This window comes from Anser brachyrhynchus, assembly GCF_964034855.1.
Source record: "Anser brachyrhynchus genome assembly, chromosome: 29".
Taxonomy (NCBI): Eukaryota; Metazoa; Chordata; class Aves; order Anseriformes; family Anatidae; genus Anser; species Anser brachyrhynchus.
This window is the reverse complement of record NC_137722.1, coordinates 851,669-876,530: the sequence shown is the minus strand read 5'-3', so window position 1 is coordinate 876,530 and position 24,862 is coordinate 851,669. Positions and strand designations below refer to the sequence as shown.

The following is a 24,862-nucleotide window of genomic DNA, read 5'->3' as shown; positions in this document are numbered from 1 at the left end:
GTCCCCCCCCGTCAGGGCCAGCTCAGCCACTGCCAGGGGGCTTCGCTGGCACACGGAGACACTTTGCTGGCCACGGCTGGGCTCAGGAACAAAAGCAGAGGCTGCTGCCCGAGCAGGAGGCCCCTGAAACCCATCACAGCCCCTGGAGGGACAGGGGGAGGGGAGCACTGCAGAACCCCAAACCCCACGGGCACAGCAGGGCTGGACGAAGGAAAGGTGTGAAGTGCCATCAGCTTCTGCATGCTCGGCCTCAGGATGCTTGCAGCAGGTGGGGCACAGCAGAACCAAGCCTTCCTTTACAAGAGGAGGAGGAGGAAGGAGCCTTCTTCCCATTTTCCAGGCTTGCAGCTCTGCAGCCCATCTACCAAGTAATTTATTCATAGCACAGTAACCTCAGGGGGTCCCAATAAAAGGCCGGAGCTGGCCTCATTGTCACAGATGAGGAGCACAAAGGCTCCACGCACCTCCAAGGACACCGACAAGAGCCAGAAACGCCACCGCAGCCCCGCTGCCCTCCGCAGCTCCTCACCCCGCTGCCCACGGAGGCACCCTGGTGTCGCCCAGCTAATTGGCGCAATTAATTCTGCCCCACGACCCAGGCTGCTCGCCTGGCATCGCCGCTGAGCTGCGGTCCCAGAGCCCGGAGGGAGAGGCGATGCCGCCTGCCAGCCCCGCCAAGGCACACGGGAAAAGGAACAAGCACGCACCCAGCCGGCTTTTCCCCTTACGTTCATTAACGAAGGCGTCCATTAGTGACAGCATCAAAGCACAGCTTCCCCTCTGAGGCTGCACAAGCTCGTTTGATGGGAATCGCATGGAGTTTCAGGTGGAAACTGCCTCGCTCCCCCCATCTGCCCAGATTTGCAGAGTCCCCATCCATAATCGGGGGCTTCCGTCTCCAAAAACCTCCAGCCCCGGAGCGCGCTCTCCAGCCAGCAAAAGTGACACCAGCAACAGCAGAGGCAGGTGTCTTGCTGTCACTCAGCTTAAAACTCAGCTAACTCAGCTTAAAACAAACTAAAAATTGCACCTGGTGCTGACGGAGAGACAACATAACCCAGCAGCAGCAAAAACCCAAGCAGCACCGACACTAGAACCCCACTGACACCCCAACACTAACTGCCCCACGGCCATGCAGCAGCAAGCACTAATTACAGACACGAAAACGCAAAGCAGCGGCAGGAAACTGCACTTTTTCAGAAAGCAAAGCTCCCTGCAAGCCCCACGGTTCAAACTCCCCCCTTCCCCATAACCCGTTCCAAATTCCTGACCCCAGAGCTGCCCCACGTTGCTCTTGCCCGCAGGTGCTTGAAGAGAGGCCTTTGCTAGCAGCACGGCCAAACCTGCAGGCTGCTGAGTCCGTGAGCCCCCCAAAATCTGGGCAGGGGTCCTCTGCAGGAATAATCCCCTCCTCGTGGTAGCCGGCTCTTAATGAGGGGATGGGGCACACCTGGACCCCCCCAAGTCCCCGCTGTTGCTTGCAATGCCCCCTTGTCCCCTCGTGTCCCACAGCCACCCCTACTCCCAGCGCCAACACCCCCTTGGGGCTGAAAATGTGGGGGGATGCAAGAGCTGCTACAAGGAGCCGCGAGCTCTCAGGAGGGCTTTCATGTAATCTCTTTAATACTGTGTAATACTTTTCTTTTTAAAATACAGTATTTCTTGAGGTAGACCATTACAGTTCAAAAGCATTTCTTTTTCAGACATCAATAAGACATGAATTAAATACTTTCATGTACAATATGTTGCAAAATGAGGTAGAAGTGGTTACAGAGAGTGTACAAAGTCAAATATGATAATAATAATAATAAAAAGTCTTCAGGAACCCAGTACCACTTTTTGGAGGCGATGGGGAGGAGGCGGCTCCCGGAGCGGCGTGTCGTACCGCCCGGCGCCAGCCTCCCCGGTAATGCCCTTTGCACACGTGTGCTTCAGTGGGAAACTGCAAAAAAAAATGGGGAACCCCCCCCAAAAGCTGGCTCCTTTGGCATCCTGAGCACTGGGAGGGTGAAGCCGCCGCTCGGCCCCGCGCCCCCGCCGAGGCTTTTCCTGCTCTGCGTGCGCAGACCCTGAGGTTCGGGGGGGAGTTTGCCTCCCAAGCACAAGACGTAGCGCTACAAAAATGACTTTTGAACCGAAAAACCCCAGCAGCCTGCCCGACTACGCGAGGCCGATGGGGTGGTGACGGAGGCCAAAGGGAGCGGCTGCGCCCGCGGGGGGAGGCGAGCTGAGGTTTATCCAAAAAGCGGTGCTGGCGACAGCTCTCAAACTACGGCACTAGCACTCCTTCCGTCGAAGACACGTTACTCCACCAAACACTACAATAACAATGTTAACAAAAACAAAACAAAACAAAATCAAAATAAAATTATGGCATAATATATGTGAAAAGCACCCAAAATACATTCAACTTTCATCTTTGTAACAGCTTCAAGTTTTGTTTTTTTTCTTTTCTTTCTTTCGTCTTTCTGTCACCCTTTTTGGAAGCAAATGCACAAGACAGCTTTGTCCTAAGACTGCAAACCCTTCAAATCTCTTTTTCCTTTTCTGAGGAGATAAAAAGAGATTTTAAAAACACATTCTTTTCTTTTTTTTCTGAGGTAATTCTTTTCCTGAGTAGTTAAAAAGAAAAACAAAAAAATACTACATACCTTACAAAAATAAAAACGAAGTCTAGTATATTAAACAATCTACAGCATTTTACTCCAAACCCCTGGGTTCTGTGATCCCCCCCTGCCTTCCCCCTCCCCGTGCCGCTTCCTCCGGGCCGAGGGCATCGCTGCCCCGGGGCATTTCTGTTGGAAACAAGGAAAAATAATGGAAACTCGAGCCTCTGCGAATAGGCACGGGGCTCTTGCATCGATCAGATCGGTGAAAAGCCGAATCCCGGCGTGCCCCCGGCCCCGCTCGTTGCGTCGCTGGTCTGGAAGCGGCTGCCCGGGGAGGTGGGCGAATAATAAATAGGTTATCCTGAGTTCAGTGAGCGACTACTTCCAAAAAGCGAAGAACCAAACCAGCCCAGTCACGTCAGAAACCATGAGAAAGAGGTACGTTGGTTGTCGTCGGGTCTTCCCGGGGAGTCTCTCGCGGTTCGGGAGGTGGCGGCCGGTCCCCCCCCGGCCGCGCCGTCAGTGCCTGGACCCGTACATCTTATCCCACTCCGCGAACAAGTCCAGCTCCTTCTGCGAGGTGGCGGGGCGGACCTTGCAGAAGGCTTTCTCAAAGTCCTTGTAGGAGGTGGGCTGGATCTGGCCCGGCAAGCCGTGCAGCGTGGTGGCCCCGGCGTGCTGGCAGAGCTGGATCAGCTCGCCGCCCGAAAAGCTCTCCGTGTGCTGCACGAGGGAGGCCATCTCCCGCTCGCTCAGGCAGGAGCCCTGCTGGGCCAGCACGTGGTGGAGGATCTGCCGCCGGGCGATGCTGTCCGGCGGGGAGATGTAGAAGCGTTTGGCGAAGCGCCGGTGGGAAGCCTCGTCCATGCTGCCGGGCCGTGAGGTGGTCCCGATGATGACCACGTTCTGCTCGGCCGAGGTAGCTACGTTGTCCAGGTAGGAGAGGAGCTGGGACTTGAGGTTTCCAGCCTGGCCACTGTCCTGGGCCACCAGCAGGGACTCCGCCTCAGTGATGAGCACCACCGAGGGCTGCCGGCACTTGGCCACGAAGAAGACGGTCTGCAGGATCTTCTCGGCTTCGGCTTTCCAGGTGGAGAGCAGGGCCGTGCCGCTGAGCTTCAGCAGGGTAGAGCCCAGCTGGGTGGAGATGCAGCGGCTCAGCAGGGTCTTCCCCGTGCCATGCGGCCCGAAGAGCAGGATGGTGCGGGGCGGCCGGCTCGCCCCGGTATAGGCGCCGGGCCGCAGGATGGGCCACACCAGCTCCTCCTCGATGGTGGCCTTCACGGAGACCTGCCCGGCGATGTCCGTCCACTGCACGGGCGGCCCGCGCTCCACAATCTTGGTGTTCACCAGCTCCAAGACCAACGGGTCGACGTTTTTGGGCTGCTCCTCCACCGGCGGGCTGCCGAAGACAGGCGCCTTGGGCGGCAGCCGCAGCGGGAAGGGGGGCCCCAGCTCGGCCGCCCGCTCCCCGTTGGCGAGGGGGGGACTAAACTTCTCGAAGGGCTCTGCCGGCCGTAGCGGGGCCTCCCCGGTGCCGTAGGGCGGCGAGACCATGCTCTTCATCGGCTGCCCGCCATACTTGCCGCTGTGCTCCTCGGTGCTCCCTGCTCCCGCCGGCCGCTTGCCGGCACTGGGGAACCCGTTGCCCCGGCACTCGCCGTTGTCCGACATGGGGTAGGGGGACTTTGGCTGCTCGTAGCTGTATTTCCGATACCTGCCCTCTGCCTCGTCCTCCCCGCCGGAGATATCGAAGGCTTTCCTCTTCAGGGCGCCCGCTGCCTCGGTGCCCAGGGGTGGCACGGCCAGGGGGGCCAAGCCAGCCCCTTGGTAGCCGTACGCTGGCACCACGGGCGGGCGGGCAGCAGGCGGCGGGGCCGGGAGCGGGGTGGGCGCTGCGATGCCTGAGGGCAGGTAGGAGGCAGAGGGATGGGGCGGGTGGATGGCCCCGTAGCCCGGCTGCGGCGCGTAGCTGCCTGAGGCATAGTTGTAGACGGGGCCGGAGGAGCCGTAGCCTGGCACCAGGGCGGACGAGGGGTGCGTGGGCTGCAGGAGCCCCGAGCCGTGCAGGGTGGGTGGGTGCGGGGGGGCAAGTGCTGTGCTGGGCTGGGCGCAGTAGCCAGAGGGCAAGTAGGTGCCGCCGTAGCCTGCGGGGTACTCCTGAGACGAGCCCAGCCCGCCGGAGCCGGCCGCTCCTCCACACGAGTTCCCGGGGTAGATGGGATCGGCAAGGTTGGCGGACACCACTGGGGAGCCGCCAAGCCCCAGCGGTGCGCTGCCAGCAGGGACGGCGGGTGGCACGACCGCCTTGGCACCAGGGAGGCCATCGTGGATGGGGGTCAGTGGGTAGGCGCCGTCAGAGCCGTGTGGCACGGGCCAGGGCTCCCCGTCCCCCTTCTGCCCGTTAACCGGCCCGAAGGCGCCATCCCCGTAGCTGCTCAGCGCCGGGCGCTCGTAGGGCGCATCCAGCACCCCTGAGTACTTCTCGGCGTACCTCTTGAGGAGGTTGGAGGCGGTGAGCGCCGAGATGTCGTCGTTGGCCCAGGCGTAGTTGAAGCGCTGGCGGGTGCTGGGGTACAGGTCGGACTTGTGGGCTGGCGAGGAGGTGGTGGAGGAGACGTCGAGGTGCTGCTCCGGCCACTGGTTCAGGGACTGGGCATGCTCTGGTGACCAGTGCATCTTCGACAGACCTGTGGGACACAGGGCAGAGGTAGGGTGAGACCAATGAAAGAAGGACGAGTGCCTCTCTGCATCCAAAACCCACTGTACCACGCTGTCCATCTGGACCACTTTGCACCTCCCAGCTCCAACCATATGCTCTGAATTACGCACCTCCCCTGTGAAAATCCCCTCGACCACCCTCTTGCATCACTAATGCAAAATTCTTGCACAACCGATGCAAAAATCTTGCACAAACAACGCAAAAATCTTGCACCACCGATGCAAACACCCCCAAGTACCAGCAACCGCAAGGGCTTCAAAGAAAGCAGCCAGTTTCGACAGCCACGTCGCCCAACAGAATGCGACAGCCACGGTACCAGCCCGCGCCCTCGGGACGCCCACCTCCACCTCCAAAAGCCCACCGGCAGCTCCAGCCCCTGCGTCCCGCTCCCAAAGCTGGGGCTTGCTCCCTTTATTTTCCTGGGCCCAGAAGCCATGAATTGGCTGGCCACTGCAAAGCCAGCATTAATAGCATATTAAGGCACTCGTGATAATTATAATGCATGTAGTATTAATAGCACATTAATAGTGTTTAGCATATTAATAGCATGAAGAGAGCTGGGATAAAGCGCAGACAATGCGAGCAGCTCCACGCAGCCCCGTGCATCGAGCACGGCTCCTGCCCAGGGAACAAAGCCTGGGTGGGAGCTGTGCAAATTCCAGCTTTCCAAGGTGGCCGGGGGCTTGCACTGCACGCTTGCACACGCACGTGGGAAGCAGCCCTTCCGCCTGGGCTGAGCACAAGCCTCGCCAGCATCCCTCTGCTCAGCCGCTCGCACCGGTGCCTGCTGGCCGCGCGCGCCCCCACCAACATTTCTCGGCAAAGGGGAAGACAGAAAAGCGACGGCCAGCACCCAGCCCTGCCACGGCGGCGTGCCCCATTGTTATCTGCGTGCGGGTCCCCCGCGCCCCCCAGCAGCCCCCCTGCCCTCCTGCACAAAGCCGCAGGGACGGCTGCAGCGGGAGCGGGAGGGACCTCGCGCACCATTCACCGCCGCGCTCAGCCTTTAAGCCACTTTGTGACCACAGCACAATTAGATTACTTAATGCTTTAATTGACTTATATGGCATTTGTACTTCCACTTTGGATATCAAACTTACACAAGAGGATTTAAATGGCGGCTTTGCGTGGCTTTATCCGGCATCCTCCCTGCATTTACTTGCCATTATTAAAGTGCTACCGATAGATAAACGTTCAGACAGAGACAGCTAAGACAGCCTGCGGGAAAGGGCCCTTTTTAATGAGCACAAAGGAGAATGCTTTCCAATAAACCTTTGCTCCCGCAGCAGATTTTCCCCGAGCTGTACATGGGCTCTGGCTGGGCAGAGAGAGGTGGTGGTGGCCAAGGAGGACCTTCCCCTTCTGGCTGGGAGCAAAAGGCACGAAGAAGCTATTAAAAGGAAAAATGAGTTTTGGGATGAGGAACAAAACATTTTATATATATAATTTTTTTTTGAGGACGCTAAAGCACCAGGAGTTTCCATCCTCATTCCACGCTGTGACACCAGCCAGGAAACCCCTTTCTAGGTCAGGACCCCAGTGTGTTGCCAAACTGCAAGAAAAAGCTGTTTCTGACCCAAAAGAGCTTCCAGCGGTGAGATCCCGTGGGTGCTCGGAGTGGCTCTGGCACATGCCAAGCCACACAGCAGCCTCTCTGTGCTGGAAACCCAGGGCAGCAAAATGCATCTGCAAAGGCAGGGGTGCAGGGCCAGGGGGGACACACGGGGGGTGCAAATCCAGGGATTGCAGCTGCACCAGGAGCCAGCTACAAACCCAAAACCGGGGTGCAACTGGCAAATCCAGGCAGTGCTAGCTTGATCTCCCAGGAAAACACCCCAGCAAGGATAAGCACAGCCTCTGGGTTATTTCTCCAAGCAGTGCTCTGCTTTTTTTCCCTATAGCATGGGCTGATATCAGCCCCTGAAGCCTTTGGATGCCAGCGAAGAGCTGGTTATCTAAAATCAAGCACAGAGCTAGGAATTTTTGGATGCCTAAAGCAACCCCAAGGTTGGCAGCTGGCAGCCCAACGTCACCGCGTGGGCTGTGGCCGGGGCTGGTCCTCCGGCTCCATCCCCAGCACCGAGCCTCGCGGCAAAGCAGCGGCGAGAAAAGGGGCAGGGGGGGCCCAGGGGTCTCCCTGGGCACATCAACACAGCCGTGCATCTGCGCTGCTGCCAGCAGGAGACGTTCAGGGCACCACCGCAGCGAGAAAAGCAAACAAGAGCGTGAAAAGACCGAAAACCGCTTCCATCTGACCCCTTTAAACATGAGCTGCAGTCGGGAGACGTAAAACCGAGCGAAAACCCCATCACACCCTTAAAAACCCGACCGCCCGGCGAAGGGGGAGGGCTGGCAGGCCCCGGAGAAGTTGTCAGGGGGCTGCAATGTAACGTGAATGAGCTCTCAGAGCGGGACAGATGTTTCAATGCTCCCCTTGGCAGTGTGAGAAAATTACTGTCCAGTGACCAAATGGCACGGCCGGTTCCCACCCTCGCTGCTGGCCCATTATCTAAAGCGCAAGACAAAGGCGGGGAGGGGGGGCTGGGCAGGGGAGAATCCTATTGTTCCCTCCCGCCCTAATTATGGAAATCTTGTTAATCTATTCAGCAGCAACTCTGAACTGGGCTTTTGTTAGGGGGCTTTTTAGCCGCGCACAACCGGGGCGCACCGCCAAGGGTGTCCAACCACTCGGCCTTGGGGACGGGGTGCTCTCCCCGACGCTGTCCCCCCCAACCCCCCAGGAAAGCTCATGCCGAGCGATTTGAGGGCCAGCCACGAGGCTCTGGCCACGCCGGGCTCCCCAGCATCGTCCTGGTGTGGCCGCCTTTGTTGGAGGCTCGCGGGGCGGCCACGGCATGGCCAGCACCCACGGCCCTCGTGCACAGAGCAAGTGGCGGATGCACGGATGCTGTGGGTGCAAAGATGTGTGTGCGCGCCGTGCCTATGTACACATGCAGGCGTTGCTCATGCTCGTGCATAAAAACTGGACGCAAAACCAACGCGGGTGAATGACACGAGGCAGAGCACGCTGGTGGCAGCAGCAACCAGCTCTCCCCAGAGGGATCAGCAAGGGGTCGAATGGATTTGGATGGCAAAGAAGGGGACAGAGAACATGAGAGCAAACCGGCTTGAGCTGAGGAAGCGCTAAGGCTGGGGTTTAAACCCAAACAAGACCCATGCAGGAGCAGCCCCAGCCCTGCGAGCGCTGGCTGTGCCTCAGTTTCCCCCTTGCTCTGCTCAGCCATTCCAGCTGGGTTTTGCTCATACTGCTGCTGCCTTCCTGGTTCACCTGCTGAGGGCTCCTTGTTCGTGGAGGATCTGTGCTTTTCAAAAAGATTCTGGGTAGTTTCATTATCGCCGCACTGTCCGCAGCAGCTTCTTGTCCTCAGCCTGCCTGGGCTTTAATTCCCCCATGTGAAAACTTTGGGCCCAGAGGGAGCAAACCCAGCTGCTGGGGGTCTCATTTCTCAGCCCAGCCTTCACCAAACACTTCCCACAGCCCTTACGAACGCTGCTAACACAGATCTCTTCTACCAGGTGCACGGGTTTGCCACGCGGGATTTTGCTATCAGCACCCAGAGCTGCATCCAGGCAAGAACCTGGACCCCCCTGAGCCGACAGCTCCGCCGCTGCAGCTGGATTTGCGGCACCGAGAGGGGCTTACATCTGTGCAGAGACTCTCCGGGTCTTGCAGCATGCCTCGGCACTCGGACGGCCGTTGGGTTTTCGGCCACGGTTCAGCGCTTTGCTGCTCGGAGCTGCGGGAGACGCGCTGCTTCGCTGGAGGCTGAGCAGCGCTAAGAGCTTCAAGGCAAAAGGCGAGGCGGAAGAAAATGCAGGAAGAGAGAACAGACTTTCCCGACTCTGCCCTGCGCATGGGAGGCCGCAGGAACGACTGTATTTCTTTTAAATGAGGCATTTCCTGATGATCTTTTTTGGCTTCTGCTGTGAGGAGCTCGTCCTGGGTTGGCTCACCCCTGTCTTACAACCGCAGCGTAGGCAGAGCGCAACGGCATTACGGGGAGTCAAACCCTGGCAATAAACGAGAATTATGACACTCGCTATGGACCAGGGAAACCTTTTAGCATCGATGCTGTAGATCCCAGCAACATTTCTGCACGCTGGTGTACACCTTTCAGCCAGATCCCGGTCATCTCCATGCCCTGGTGGGTCCACGCCAGGTAAAGCAGCGGGGCAGGGACCCCCGCCAGCCCCAGGCTCAAGCATCCACGCTGCCCACTCATATATCAAGTGCAGAGCAGCTGGACATCAGGACGAAACGGAGACCGGCCAATGGGCCACAGCCCATCTGTGCTGCTCCATGACCCATCCAGCAAATGAAAAATTAATATGTGTCCGCTCGGCCTGGCAGCAGCTGAGCATCACCCATCTGTCAAGGCAGGACCAGAAACTCGCCGCTAAATGTCGCGGGAGGAAACTGGATGCATGGGGTGCCCCGGGAGTCCCCAGAACCAGGGGGTATGGGCAGCAAAATCGGGATATTATTAATAACAGGCTGGTTCAATAAGTGTTTTGAGGAATTTCATTTCCTCCCCCAGACATTGCTTCTCGTCCAGCAGATGCTCTCCTGCCCTAAAAGCCCTCGTTTTCCATAGGAAGTTCACTGGGGAGACATTTCAGCTGTGGCCTCCTGATAGATCCTTGCTTGAAGGACAGTTCCCAGGTAGGAAGGAGGTTTTTAGTAAAAGCTTCGTTGAGCATTTAGGTCATCAAAGTCTGCTGTCCCCCAAGGTGGTCTCTGGGCAGGTGCTCCAGGTGCAGGAGAAACCTCAGCTTTCCTGGAGAACAGGGCTGTGGCCCATGGGTGCTGCTCAGGTCCCTTCTGGGACTGAAGGCCTGCCCCAAAATTTCATTCCTTGATGCCAGGCGAGCTCCCCAGGGCCGGGCTCGGATGCAGCACGTTGGGCCCAGCCCATCTTCCAAGGATTACATTAGAGAGGAAAATCCATTTCTAATCAGCAGAACAATTTCCCCAAGCAGACGTGGCCCCATAAAAAGGTCAGGGGGTCAAACGGACCCAATTTGCATGCAATCTGCATAACAAGGGAGGGTGGCGAGCATGCCCGTGAAGCACCCGGTCCTGGTCCCACACGGGCAGCGGGACTTCACCTCCTGCTTCTGCCCCAGCCCCGGCCGGAGGACGCGGCGAGGCGCGGGCTCTGCTTCTCCCACGGGGGCTGTCAGCAACCGCTGCCATCTCCTCCCTGAGCCCTCCAGAAACGCGCCAGGTGGAACAGTGGCACCTGCTCCCTCCTGCACGTTTTGGCCCTGCAGGTTTGTGGGGTCGACGGGAAGATGTAGGGATATGGTCCGGAGGCATCTTTCTGCCACCTCCTGCTCTGCTGCTCCAGAAGGCTCTCAGCGAGGTGCTGTCACCGAACAGACGGAAGCTGCTCTGAAGAGCTTCTTGTCCTGACCTCGCTCCATTCAAAGCCACTTGCTGAAAGACATCAGGACATGCCGCATCCCCCCGTCGTCCCAAAAGAAGGGTGCTGTGAAAGGCAACACGGATGTAACGCGCCCTCTGTGATTCTTCCCTTCCTGCCGGGGCTCCGTGGTGCCAGCAGCAGCAGCAGCACCGTGGGACCCTCCTGGTGGGTGGGATCCTCGCTACGCCACGAGGAGCAGAGCAGAAGCGTGATGGGGCTGGACACAGCCCTGGGTCTCTGCTCCACTGCCATGGATGTGAAGGGGGAATAACTCCTGCGCCGCTCACCAGCAGGACCCGCTGTGCCCAGTCCCGCGCGGAGCAGAAGCGGGTTTTGGTGCTGGGAGCGGCGGAGCGGGCACGGTGCTCGTGCAAGCAGTGGCACAGGGCCAGCAGCTCTCCTCGTGCTGTGCCGTGGAGAAGGGTTCCGGGAATTCCCAGAGGCTGACAGAGCCCCCAGAGGGATTTTGCAGGCTGGAAGTCCCTAGCTTGCAAGTGGCAAAGCCCAGAGGCTGGCACGATGAGGGAGCAGCACGGGCACAGTCGTGGTCCCCACCGGGCACTAGTGCACGCGGTGCCGCTGGCCGACGCAGCTCAGCCTGTCACGGGCCGGCTCGAGGCCCGGATTTTCTTCTTGCATTTAAAAATACCAGGGGGAGGAAGGATTACAGCAAGGACCGGTGCTGCTGCACCCAGGGAGCCACGGTTTGCTTTGTGGCCAGCACCGTGCGCGCACCCAAGCATCGGACAGACCCTCTGCGGTCTGTGAGCCCGGATATGTGCATGAAACCCAGAAGGTTGAGGGCGATTTTCAATATTTCCCTTTGCAAAAAGAAAGCATCACGGCTATGTTTCATTTTCCCACAAGCACTGAGCAGTTTTGGACACTGCAGCACCCCCAGTCCCTTCACCCAGCTCAGGACCTCTCCTCTCCAGGCATTTTTCACGCTGCAGCTCCAATAACGAACTCCCCCGGGGGTCAAAGCCAAGCCAGGAGCCACCAGCCCAGGTCCCCCTCCTGCTCTATCTGCTCCAATATCTCGGCTGCAGCCGGGTCGTGGCTGGAGGCTGCGGAGGAAGCGGGAGCGGGGCTGCAGCAGGGAGATAATTTGCCGCGTGCACCGGAGCCTGTCGCAGCGGTAGCTGTAACGCTCCAGCTCATATCCTCCACGGAACGAATCAATCTTAATTAACTCTAATTCTGGATAGCCTCCCTGCCCCATCCAGCGCCTTTAGAAACGTGGTTGTATTTTCTGCCTCGGTGCCTTCCCCAGGCAGCGCGCTCCGGGGGGAATTGAGCAAAAAAATCCTCTTTTACCGCTGCATCTCCATCCTCTCGGTCCCCTTGTGCCTGCGTTCTGTGCCCGGCAGGAAGGCAGACCCCAGCCCCAGCCCCTCTTTAACACTTTCCCGTGCTTCTGGGAGCATCACGCACCGCAACGTGTCCGGCCCCGCTCGCGCAGCGCCTTGGGGGAGGCCTCTCGGTGCCTTTTGTTTTCACAAGCCTTTTGACTCGCTGATTCTTTTTTAAACACCGCCCCAGCAGCCTGAAAAGCGGAGGTCCCTCCTGCACTCCATTCACTAATGGATTTTCCAGAAGTTCCCTTTTTGGGCTTCTTTCTTTGCTGACACTGCTGCCCTCATCCACGCCGGAGGCTGCATCTCCCCTCTGCAATGCGCCTCTGCTTGCAGGGACGGACGGACGGACGCTGACTTTGGGGACCCATGTGCTGCACTCGGAGCAGCTGCCCCTACAGCCCCCAAAGCTTCTTGCACAGTTATTTGCCTTATCGTTAAAGCAGGGTATGAGCACCTCTGCTAGTTATTACACGTTTGTGCATTCCTGCTCAAAAAAAAACACTAGGTTAAACGACAACGAGTTGGGAATTCAGCCCCAAAAAAGGGACCTCTTGGGGATGGCAGGTCCGGCCTAACACCAGGAGGCTGAAAATTGCTGCTCCAGACCCTGCTACACCCCAGGGGAGGCCTCACCCCCAGCCCCAACGGCAGCCTCAGAGTGAAGGCATCGACGCTCCCCGGTGCTGGGAAATCGGGGAGAAGTTTTGAGCCGCACTGGCTCCACGCAGCCTCCGAGAGCGCATCGATCGGGCAGCGCCGGGCCTGTCTCCGAGAGCTAATCCTAGGGCAGAAATAATTCATTTTCCTCCCTTTTCAGCAGCCACTCATTAAAAAGTAATCACCTTGTACGAGGAGGATATGAACAGCCCAAGGTCAGATCCATAATTGCGTTATTTCTGGAGCACATACCTGGCTCGGGCGACCAACGGCCACGCTCTGACCCCAGCCCTGCTGCCCCCCCGGGAGCCGAGCCCTGCCCCACTGCACAGCTTGGAGCTGAGGAAGAGGAAGATGAAGGTGGAAACGTCTCGGCATCGGCAGCCCTCTGCCAGTGCTGCCCACCAGCGCACCCACATCACGCTACGGGGACGTCGCTCTCCATCCACCCCAAGCACCCGCAACACCTAGGGGGGGAAATATTATTTATTTTCACCTTGCTGGCACTCGACTGTTTTATAAGCGTGAAGCTGCAAAGCATAAGATAAAACTGTAAGGTGCAGGTGAGAAAATGCCAAAATAGCAGGCGGGAAGCTGTGCTGCTTGCACCAGCAGCTCTGCCGCCTGCAGACCCAAGCGCCTCTCGCATCCAGCTCGGCTGCCACGTCCCTGTCCCCTCCTCGCTGCCCAATTCCCCAGCTCCCAGCCAGCACCAACATCCTCCTCCTGTCGGGACACACGGCTGAGCACGGGGGCTGCCCACCCCGTAAATCCATTTCCTGCATTCCTCACCCCGGTAAGCAGGGAGCCCCTGGGGCTCATTCACACGTGGAGCCGATGAGGATGACGGGCACCTCAGCGCGCTCTCGGGTTACTACAAACCCACCCAGCACATAAAATCCTTCCCAGCGCTGTTATTTATTCCCCCGGGCACAGGAGCTGCAGGCGAGGAGCAGGCGAGTCCCTGCCCGACAAACGGGGGCCACGAGGTTTAGCCCGCTCGCAGCACGTTATTGTTTCAGCAGACTTATGCTTGCAACATGTGGCCTGATTCAGCATTTCGAGGGAGGAGGGGAAGATGCTCTGGGAACCGGCTGGAGCATGGGGCTGGGATGGGGCTGGAGCATGGGGGACGGGATGGGGATGGGACAGGGATGGGACAGGGACGTGGTGGCCCTAGATCTGACCGAACTATGCAGAATACGTAAGAAAATCCCCACGTCTCAGCATCGGAAGCAGGAATGCTGCCGCAAGGTTCCAGCGCTGGGCTTTATGCTGCCTGATCACGCAAGGCCAGCTCGGGAGCCTGGAGTCACCGCCGGCGACACTGGGAGCAGAACACGGAGCGATGCCCCAAGCAGGCAGGACCTGGCCATGGCATTCGGGACAAGCCCTTCACAACCTCTCTAACACCTCGCGCACAGCGCAGGTTCCCAGCACATCGCCCCTGGCATTTCGTTACACCCCTCTGCAGCCACCGGTCCCCTCGCCACCGTTTACACCCAAACCAGCCCGTGCCAGGAGGCGTCGGGATGCGGGATGCAGGCGGGTGCTCCGCGGGGTTCCCCCCATCGTGAGCACACACTGCTGCTCCCCTGCACTCATCCTTTCCACTTTTCCTTCGCAGAGGATCATTGCTGCATGCAGCCCTTACAATACAGGCGGTGCCAAAGGAGGAGAGGAGCCGGGGCTCGCCGCAATCCCCGCTGAAAATGTCCCCTGGCATCACGGAGCTGCCACGTCCCCGCAGAGGACGAGGCACGAGACAAAGCCGTCCGGCAGCTGCTGCTGCTGCCGCCGCTGCTTTCGGAGGCCTAAAGCAACACGAAGGGAGATTAATGACAGCGAGAGCAGCTGAGCTGCTCAGCCACCGGCCAGGGGACGAGGGGACCCAGGCTCCCGCGTCCCCTGCTGCCACGAGTCCCTTCCCAGCTCGGTGCTGCCGCACCTCTCATCTATTTACACAGCAAATTCTTTGTCAGGGACAGCCTCCTCTTATGAGTTTGGCCAGGGCAGGAGAAAGGGGCACTTATTCAGCTATTATTCAGCTTTTTTTTTGTAGGCAAGACAAGTGTGGGTTAAAGTGCAATTTGTCTTGACATTAGTTTTCACTTTCTTGGGGGAAAAAAAAAAAGAAAAAAAAAAAAGTGGCTCTTTTGAGGGAAAACACTCGCCTGGGCACCGCAACCCCAGCAGCCTGGGGATGCCTCTGCTGCTCCTGGCCGGTCTCCAAACGGCACCCAAAATGGGGGGGTCCTGGTCCAGGGCTCGGGGCCCTGGGCACCTCCGCAATGCAGACCGTGACGGCATCGCTGTAACGTAATAAACTCGCCCAATTTTTCCTTGATCGAGTTATCTGTGCTCGGGAGAAGGCAGCTGGAAAGAAAAACGTGTAATTTGCACCCTGCCCTGCTCTCAGATGTAAGTCAGCAACGTCCGTGAGGCCTTGGCCGGGTTTATTAGGGCCCCCATAAAGATCAGGGGTTGCTGATAAGCGACCCCAGGCATGCACCACTGCAGGAAAAATTGTGCTAGCGATCTGTACAATTTAACCAACATTAACTTCAGCTGATGACAGGCCACAAGGCCAGGAGAAAGACTTTACAGCAGCCTCGTTACACTGCAAAATAAACTTTGCTGCAGAGAGCCGGCGCTGACTCAAGGCTGTTGCTGCCATGGAGGGGAAGCTGCGAGCCCTGGCACCGGTGGCCAGCACTGGAGCAGAGCTGGTGGCCAGCAGCAGCATCCTCTGCTGATGAAGACAGGAGGAAAAGTGCTGCGGGGCCGTGGGATGAAGCTGCAACTGTTCACTTAATGGGGAAATAATGCAGCACCTGAGAAACCCCAAAACGGCACGAAAGGGGTGCAAGTCCTTCTCGCCAACCCCGAGCAGGAGAACAAGCTGAGTCCAAAGAAAAACCAACAGGAGCCGAAAAAAGAGGATGGCCAGCAGTGATTGCAGCAAGCAGCAATGCTGGGAACCCACAGCAGAGGTGGCAGCACGAGGACAAACTCTTCCTCCACACTGGGAACTGCCAGGGCTGGGAAGGAGAAGATGGGAATTTCCTGATCCCGCAATGGGAATTTTCCTGCTTGATGCTGATAAAGTCTGGTTTGGGCCCAGCGCCATAAACCCGAGCACAGCAGCAGCGGTAACGAGGTTTTTAGAGCATGGGCATGACAACGGTTCTAAAAACCTGCATTAAGTCGAGTTCTCCTCCCAGCCGGCGCGGGCAGGAGGAAAACTCGGTGCACCGGAGCACGGTGACACGCACACTGCTCACACCCTAGCAGCTGCCTGAGGGGCCAGCACGCCCCAAGAGGGAGAAAAACATCTTTGTTTGCCATAAAAAACCTAGAAGAGAAGGTTCTGCCTCGCTGGCACCCGAGCTGGAGGCTGTTTTCTGCAGCTGGGGGGAGAGGGAGGGAGCGCGCCGAGCAAATGAGATGCTCTGAGCCACGAGGCTCAAGCTTTGCTGCACGCTGCAAAATTACAGCTGACATTTGGGCAGATGTGCGGGATCTGCCCCGGGATGACAAAGGCAGCGCCCCAACAGCCCCCGCCACACGGCTGAGCCCTGCTTCGAGCCATATAATCAGTGGAGCTCAAAAAATACAGCTGAAAAGTGTTTACAATGGCATAAATGCAAGGGTCAGCCTCGCGCAAGGGTCACGATCGCTTCTCCAGATGCATTAATGTCATCTCGGAGAAATTCCCTTTAGGAATCCACAGGCAAAGCCGGTGTCCCTGCACCCACTGCCAGGAGCTGTGGCTGGAGGCATTCCCTTCCCCTGCACACAACTGGTCTGCGGGGAAGAAAGCAGAGGAGCAGAAAACCCAGGACAGCAGAAAGACAGAAGGGAAGGAAGGAGCACATCTGGCCATTTGCAGAGAAATCCGTGGCTGGCATTTGTACCCTCAGGAATATCTCCTCGCCTGGGAGGATACGAAAAGGATGAAACATCTGCAAACACCCGCGAGACACAGCACACACATCCAGACTCTTTCCAGGAATTTTTAAAATATCGCTAGGGATCTCATCACTACGAACATAAAGCGGTGCACAACTGGTTGATTCTTCCTAAATTGCTTCCACTGAAGCAGGACCCGACGCTGGCTTCAGAAGGGATCGCTCCTCGAGCCTTTTTTGTTTACCTTTTCTGATGGAGGAGGAGGAGGAGGTGAATGGGGTGACCCCACGGGCACTGCCCCCCCGGCCTGAGGTTAGGCCCTCGGGGCTGGATTCGGGCACCCAAAACAACGGCCTGGCTTCCAGCAGCTACCGAATCCCCTGGACGGACGCGGGGTGAGGACCCCAAATTTTCAGCCCGCTTATTCAAACGCCTAAACACAGGTCTGGGAGCAGCCTGGAGTGGGCATTTGTGCAAATCGCAGCCCCTGCTTGTATCAGGCTGTACAAACACGGAAAGCATCCTCTGGATCATCTCCTGGCAATCAACAAATAAAGGCAAACAGAGCCTCAGCCACGCAGGGGGAAGCACGTTGCTGACCAGAGGCATGGAGCTACGAACACAGACACGAATTTCTGCTGTTTCTTTCAATAAGCCCCTCCTGAAGAGTTTTCCCTATTTCTGAAGACCTGGTGAAACCCGCCTCGGAGCTTTCTCGGCGTTTATTCCACGTTTTTACTTGGGGAATTAACCCTGGCAGGATGGAGGAGGAGAGAAAGCGTTTTGTGTTACAGGACCGCGGCGAACCGGCACCGAAGCGAGGATGCTATTAAAAACCCCAACTCCGATGTCAGGAGGAAGAAAAAGGCCGGGGGAAAGGGAGGGAGGAGAAAACACCAGTTCCAGATAAGCAATTGTTAACATGATCCATATGGTACACAACTTGCCTTTCTGTTTAACCAAAATGATAATGGCAAAAGGAAAGAATGCGGAGGGGGCTCTGCGGGAGAACAAAGGCGGCTGCCTAAACCCTTCCCTGCAGCCCGGTTAAAAGAAAACTAATTGTGAGAGGGGCGAGCCAGCGCGCTGCTCCTCCGCGGGCTAAGCCGTGCCGAAACCCCACCCCGAGCCCTCTCCTTCTCCTCTGTGAAAGCTTTAAAAATAAACCGCGGAGCGTTCGGGAGAGCGGCGAGTTACCGCTCCGTAAGTGAAACTGCAGCTGTCAGCAATAAAAAAAAAAAAAAAAAACACTGACAAGTATTAACACGGACGTTTTCATAATCAATAATAAACTTTAAATGTAAGCTGCGGCTCAGAACCATCACTGATGTAAACACCAAGTCCATTCCGCTCAGATCTGTGATGAATTCAGGCCGGGGTGTTTATGTTATTGCAGGATCCCGAGGCTTTCCAAGGAACACAATACAGTATGTGCCATTCATTATCCCCGGCAGTCCCCGAAGAGAAAATGTCAACACACTTCTGCTGAAGAGATCTAAAACAAATGTTTAATTTGATAAACAACTTCTGGGCCTCGGACCCCGCAGAAATGCCCGCTGCGGAGCCACCACGCACGCGAGCCGCACGCTGGCACCGCGGGAGCGCCGGACCCCAGCGCCCTGTCATCGCCGCGCGGGCTCCACGGCACCGGGGTGCAGCTCCGGCAGATCCTCGATCCCAACGCACGAAACCGGCAGCGAATCGATCCCCAGCCGCTACTTCTTGTACTCACACACCCTCTACGGAGGCTCACAGCCCACCAGCAACTCAAGTTCTCTTCTAAATTCACGGCGGCACCTTCGCCGCCTTGCATGCTGCTTATTGCGAAAAACCGGGCTCCGATTAATGGGAACGTTCATTTTTGTTACAGCGGGGCGAAATTAAGCGGGATGCAGGCGTGCGCTCGGAGTCTCCAGAAACAGGAGGCTGTGCGCTGGAAGGCACCCTACAAAGCTATTTAATAACCTTTCTGCTTTTTTTTTTTTTTTCCCCTCCCGAGAGCCTTTTGTCCTCCAAGTGGAAGGAGCACACTTAAAAAAAGAAAAGAAGGAGCAGAAGCAGCACCAGAAGCTGAAGCAGGCGGCAGAGGAAGGGCTCGCAGCGCCGCGGCTGTTTTGGTGCGGGCGCTTGACGTGCGGCGGCGCGGGGCGCGCATTGTTGGGGGCCGGGACCCCCCCGGGACCCCCCCGGTCCCCCCCCCCGCAGCCCGTCCCGTTCCCTGGCGGCTCCCCGACTTTTTATTTTGGGGGGGGGGGAAGAGGCGAGGAAAAGGGCAACGGCCGAAGCAGCGGGGGGAAGGAGGATGCCCGGTGCCTCTCCGCCTCCCTGCCTCCAGCAGCGCCAAATTCGGCCGGTTTCTTCCCCCCCCCCCCCCCCCCAAAAAAAAAAAACCCAAGCTCGGCGGATTCCTCCCAGAAAGGAACGGGCGGCCCCGAGCAGGGCGGAGGGGGGGGGGGTGGGTAGTGGGATGGGATGGGGTGAGATGGGTGGGAGGGGGGGGGGGGGAGGATTAGGGGATGCTTTCCCAGGAGCCGCCCCTCGCCCTACAACCCCCTCCCTGCTCCCGGGGCCCCCCCCACTCACCTCCTCATACCGGCGGATCCTAACGCAGCCCGGCGGCGGGCGGCCGTGCGGGGGGCCGCATCCTGCCCCGCTGCCGCCCGGACAATGCGGGGCGGCCCGCGGGCGGCGGGGGCTGGGGCCGGCGCTGGGGTTGGGGCTGGGGCCGGGGCCGGAGCTGGGCTGGGGCTGGGGCCCCCGCCCGCCGCCCACTGCCCGCCCCCGGGCGGTGCTGGGGCGGAGCGGGGCGGGGGGAGAGAGAGAGAGAAGCGGCCCCCAGGGGGCGGCGGGGGGGGGGGGGGGGCGTTTGGTGGGGGGGAGGACGGGGGAAGGGAGCTGGGGTGGTGCTGGAGAGGGGCTGGGGATGGATTCGGCCGGGGGTGGCCTGGCACAAAGGTAGAGGTGCGGGGAGGAGGCGGTGGAGAGGAAGGATTGGACCCCACTGGGCATCGCTGTCCCCCAGTGGATTGCGCCCCCGTGTCCCAGTGCCCACGCACCCTGACATCCTGCACCCCAGCACCCATGCACCCCGACGTCCTGCACCCCTGCACCCCAGCACCCATGCACCCCGACGTCCTGCACCCCAGCACCCCAGCACCCACGCACCCCGATATCCTGCACCCCAGCACCCACACACTGCAACATTTCACCCCCCAGCATCCCAGCACCCACACACCCCCACCTCCTGCACCCCAGCACCCCAGCACCCATCAGCCCATTCACCCCGGTCTCCTGTGCCCTAGCATCCCGGTGCTCAATCACCCCAATCTGCTGCACCCCAGAGACCCAGCACCCACACACCTCCAGCTCCTGCACCCCAGGATCCCAGTGGCCACACAACCTGACTTCTTGCACCCACTCACCCTGACACTCACGTTTTCCAGGCTCCTGCACCCCCACATCCCAGCACCCACACACTCCGACACCCCAGCCCCCGGCATCCTGGTACCCCAACATCCTTGCACCCCGTCCCTTTGCACCTCAGCACCCTGCCCCCCTGTACTCCAGCCTCCCATTGCCCTGCACCCTGTCCCCTGACCCCCAGCACCCCAATACCGGCCCTGCCGGTACCCCGAGGACCCAGCTGTGGCTGCAGGGAGCCCAGGGCTGGGTCCTCAGCTGCTGAACTGCGCTCAGAGGAATCCCAAATACCTGGAATAGTTTCCTACTATTAGTTTACCACGCAAAAATAAAACAGTTGCCCCAAGGATACTGTGTCACTGGGAGGTGTCCACAGGACAACCATTTATTAAGGCATTAGCCACCCCACCGGACCCGCACGGTCTTTGCTCAGCCCGGCATCAGCTGGGGCGGTGTGAGATGCGCTCCCTTCTCCGGGCCCCAAAATTCACCTTCTTGGGTCGGTTTGCACGAAGAACGCCCCACAGCTGCCTCGCCTTTGCTACCCGAGCCCCTGGTTCGTTTTATTTGATCAGGCTCTTCCCCGATGTAATCACATTACAGCGCTATTTCCCCCGCACCAACGTTGTGTCATATCCCTCAGGGATTATGACACATTTTTCCTCTTAGGAGCAGCCGATATTGGAGCCGTGGCCGCGTCTCCCTGCCCCAGCCCCTACCCACAAGCGATGCAACGCCACAGCTCAGCCCCAAAACTGGTGGGGAGAGAAATGCACGCTGCTTTTTTTTTTTTAGTCCCACGTGCAACATCGCTTCTCGGGCTGATGCAAGAAGAGCATGGGAAGGACAAACCCATCGGACCCTGAGCAGCTCAGGGACGGAGTGGGCGGGGGGGGTACGCGGGGCCGTGCCCATCTCCACCTCTCCGTGATGGGAACGCTCCGGGACGCTGCTGGCTCGGGGGAGCACGGCCACGCCGGGCAGCTGCTCCCATCATCAAATCCGCAGGGACGGCTGCAGGAGGGCACCGGGGGCCTGAGCGGTTTGACACAATTTCACTAATTGGGGTTTCGCCATTCTCCCATGGAAACGAACTCTGGCAGCTTGTGGGTCCTTCCCTGGCTCGCAGATGGAGCACATTTTGCTCCTACCTTGAATTCTCTTACTGCAGCTTATTTGCATGCAAAAAAATTCTTTTTTTTTTTTTTTCTTCCCCCAGTTACAACAATGCACCATTGTGCTTTTTAATTTGGATGGGACAAAGCACAGGCCATTATTTAACACGCACGGAGCTGGGAGCGCGCGTGGACGTGGCAGTTAAACACTGGAGGCTCAGTTCTTCTCCAGTTTAGGTTTAGGGAAGGATTATGCATTGTGGCTTCCCGCAGAAGCTGCTCTCTGACCCAGGAGGATTTTCCCCACTCTTCCCATATTGGGATGAAACCGCCAGGCGCCAAAATTTCCCATTCAATCTCCACAAAATATTTTTTTTTTAATCGGGGGAAATGCCTGTAACTGACCCCACGAGCACCACGGCCCACCCCTGCACCCACTGCTGCTTTTTTTTCTGAACGCCACGTGCTCCAGGATGGACTTCCAGGCTTTTCTGCATTCGACGGGAAAAGGAAGGAGCTCGGCCTCTTGCTGCTCCCGGAGGGGTGCCTGGCTCGGTCCCGCATCGTCGGCTGCCAGCGGAGGGAGCAGGGAATTGTGTGTGTGTGAGCACAGCGAGAGACTGAAGCCCTGCAGAAGTGGGAGCCCAGCCACAACAGTCAGGGTCGGGGTGCCCTGCACCAAGGGTTTGGGGCAAGCATCCCCCTTGCAGCGCCCTCAGGGGTTTTCTCCCCCGGTTTTGCACATCACCGTGGGGCTGGGGAGTAGCTGCTGGCACGAAGCCCTGCTTTTCCCACTGCCCTGCCCCACACTTTGTCCTCATCCCTGCGAGGACGCTGCGGGGAGCTTCGGGGTCACCACCAATTTCAGGTGTCGGAGAGCAAAGACCACTCACTTTGCCTCCCCGTGTCCTTGCTGCAGTGCTGAGCCCCTCTGGGAGGTGAATGCTCAGCTAAAAGCTCGCTGCTCGGAGCCAGCATGGGCACAATGCACGGCTGGGCACCGGGGACGGTGCACCCTACAAAAAGAGCCTCGCTTCTGCTGTGGTTCTGGTTTCGCTAGGTATAAGCTGCCTTTTATTAAACTGGGAAGCCGGATTTCGAGACCTGCTCGCAGAGTTCAAACTCACCTCATTAGCCAAGGAAACGCTGGATGTGAACCACGGGGTCATGCAATTTATTTTCACTAATCACTCCCCATGATTCCTTTAAAAAATAAACTCCTAATCAAAAGTCTGAATTCGTTAATTATTTCTCTGTTTGATCAGCAATAGAAACCATCAGCAGAAATCTATGCTGACACCTTCTTCTTAAAAACACCAGGGCTTCTCTGCTCCCACAGGGAGGCTGGCATTCCACAGATCGCATTTAGGGTTTAACAACAAAATATGATAATCCGAGGGCTGCGGGTTCCTGCCATGTGATGCTGATATTTTGTGCCGGCCGCTGGTTCACGGCGGGGTGACACCTCGCCAGCCCGGCTCACGCCTCTGTCGGCAGCGAGCAGCTGCGCCGAAAGCGAGCTCGACGCACTTCGCCGAAATTACCGGGTGCCATGAATTGAAGAGGCCTCTAATTATTTTCCGTCCTTGTTCCCTAGGGTCAAGGGATTGGGCAGAGCTATAAATTCCCCGCGCAAAGCGTTTGGAATTGGAGCGCAGACCCGACGCTCATCCCACAGGATGATGATTGCTCATCCCCAGGGTGGGACGGGGCTGAGGTCCACCTTGGGATGGGGAAGCCTTCACCCAGCTGGAAGGGCAGGCACCTCAGGGGTGGCCCTGGCAGCATCCCCAGCTCCAGCAGCCCTTAAAAAGGACCGAGGGACGGCGTGCAGGGCCCTGTGGCTGCGAGGCATCGTCTCAAGCCGATGAGTGTTACAGAGAGGCTTCAACCCCAGCCCTGCATTGCAGCCCAGCACTGCCCTGCTGACGGCTGTGCCGCAGGCTCTGCGCGATGCTCACAGCCAGGTCTGCCTTGAAGGCAGCTTTGGAGCTGAGGAGAGGTGGGTTTGGCCAAGGGGACCCTTGCCAGCACGGCCAGGAAGCGCAGCGCTGCTTTCATGGCGTCTCCGAGCTGCGGATGCCGGGGATCCTGCTGGAAGCCCGATGCACAAGAATAAAAACCAAAGGCGGAGCGGATTATCCTGCTGGAACACGCTGCCTTCGTGTCAGAGAGCAATTACCGCCAGCCGCTTCCCTCCGGCCGAACACTTAACTCTTCACACCTCCAAAAAGCCCTCAGAAAGGGAGCACCGCAAAGGGCACCGCGCGTGGTCCCTCTCGGGGCACAGCGTCATTCCCCCAGGAAAAACGTCCGATGATGTGGGTGCTGTCCGGACGCGGGTGGCTGCACTGCCTTGACCTGTTTTGAAGCCTGCAAAGCTGAGTGAGGCAAGAGGCAGCCGAATTTCCAGCGCTGAAGACGTCCGGGGGCTGAGAGCTGCCTGTCTGGTGCTGAGCATAAAGCGCCCAGCTGCGAGGTCGAATCCTGCCAAGCCCAGCACCGGCCCCGCCGCCACGCAGGCTCCAGCCAAACAGGACTGAAAGCCCCACCGGTGACCCCAAGCTCATTTTGGCAGTGAGCATCCAGTCCTTGAAGGAGGCTGAAGAACACCAGTTGTGCCAGTAAAACCAGTTATGAAGGCTGGATACTGGCCAGGTCTAATTGCAAACAACGGCTAATGGAGTCAGCGCCCTGAGGAAGGAAGGAGCATTATTTTCAGTGCTCAGATGGGTAAAACAAGGCCAAGAACAGTTAAACGATTGCCCAACAGCAAGCAGAAAAGCCAGGAAGAGAACCCAAGTGTCCTGACCCCATGCTGATGCTCTGCCAGCAATCACAGTGCTGGCCACAAAACTCCAAGTGACGAGCTGGGGCAGGGAGTGTAGCAACCCAGAGCCCAGAAATTAAAAACAGAATGGAAATGGGTAACAGGAACACGCAGGAATTGTGTATATATATATATATATTTTTTTTTCTTTGGTTTGGATGCCAGCATTGTCCTAAGATCACCGCTACCGCAAGGGCAAGGTCCTTGCTCCTAAGTGCTCAACCTGCTTTGAAAGCTCATCCCAGGAAACAAAATCTGGGGGGACAAGAGCTCGGGAAAGACACACGTGTGTGCACCGCAGTGCTTTGTGCCACGGGGGGACGGCCCAGAGCCGGCACCTTGCAGCACCCAGGTGGTGATGCTGGTGGTGGTGGTGGTGATGCTGGAGCCTTTCAGAGCAGTCACATCGTGGCGAGCCCGTGGGAGCTGCAGACGAGGGCAGGAAAGGAGGACGCGTGGGATTTTTTGGAAGGAGAGCTCCTGGCTCCCTGCCCTCCTCCCACCAGCAGTGATTTTGGAGGATTCGTGGGAAACTCTGCGAAGCTGCATCCCTCGTGCTGCTTCTTCCTCCTTCAAAACGCCAGCACTGCGAAGTTCTCTGTACTGGCAGCACAGGATGGGAGCAAGGCACATCAGGGACCGGCGGCAGGGAGAGAAGAGCCCAGAGAGGGACCCGATCCCTCCGAGCTCACATCCAGAGCCTAGGGGAACTCAGCCTCCCCCCAAAATGGGGACAAGCTGCCGATCCCCATTGAAGGCTGCACATGGGGTCCCCGGACTGGCAGCTGT

At 58.3% G+C, this 24,862-nt stretch overlaps 1 protein-coding gene across 1 annotated transcript; it reads right to left on the bottom strand.

Moving 5' to 3' along the window:
- Positions 1–1,604: 1,604 nt before the first annotated feature.
- On the bottom strand, positions 1,605–19,456 carry FIGNL2 (fidgetin like 2). Its single transcript, XM_080570758.1, has 2 exons — positions 19,292–19,456; positions 1,605–5,299 (listed from the first exon to the last, which is right to left on the bottom strand). Exon 2 carries the CDS (start codon positions 5,286–5,288, stop codon positions 3,129–3,131), a length of 2,160 nt encoding a protein of 719 aa, XP_080426884.1. The 5' UTR covers positions 5,289–5,299; positions 19,292–19,456; the 3' UTR covers positions 1,605–3,128.
- Positions 19,457–24,862: the final 5,406 nt, after the last annotated feature.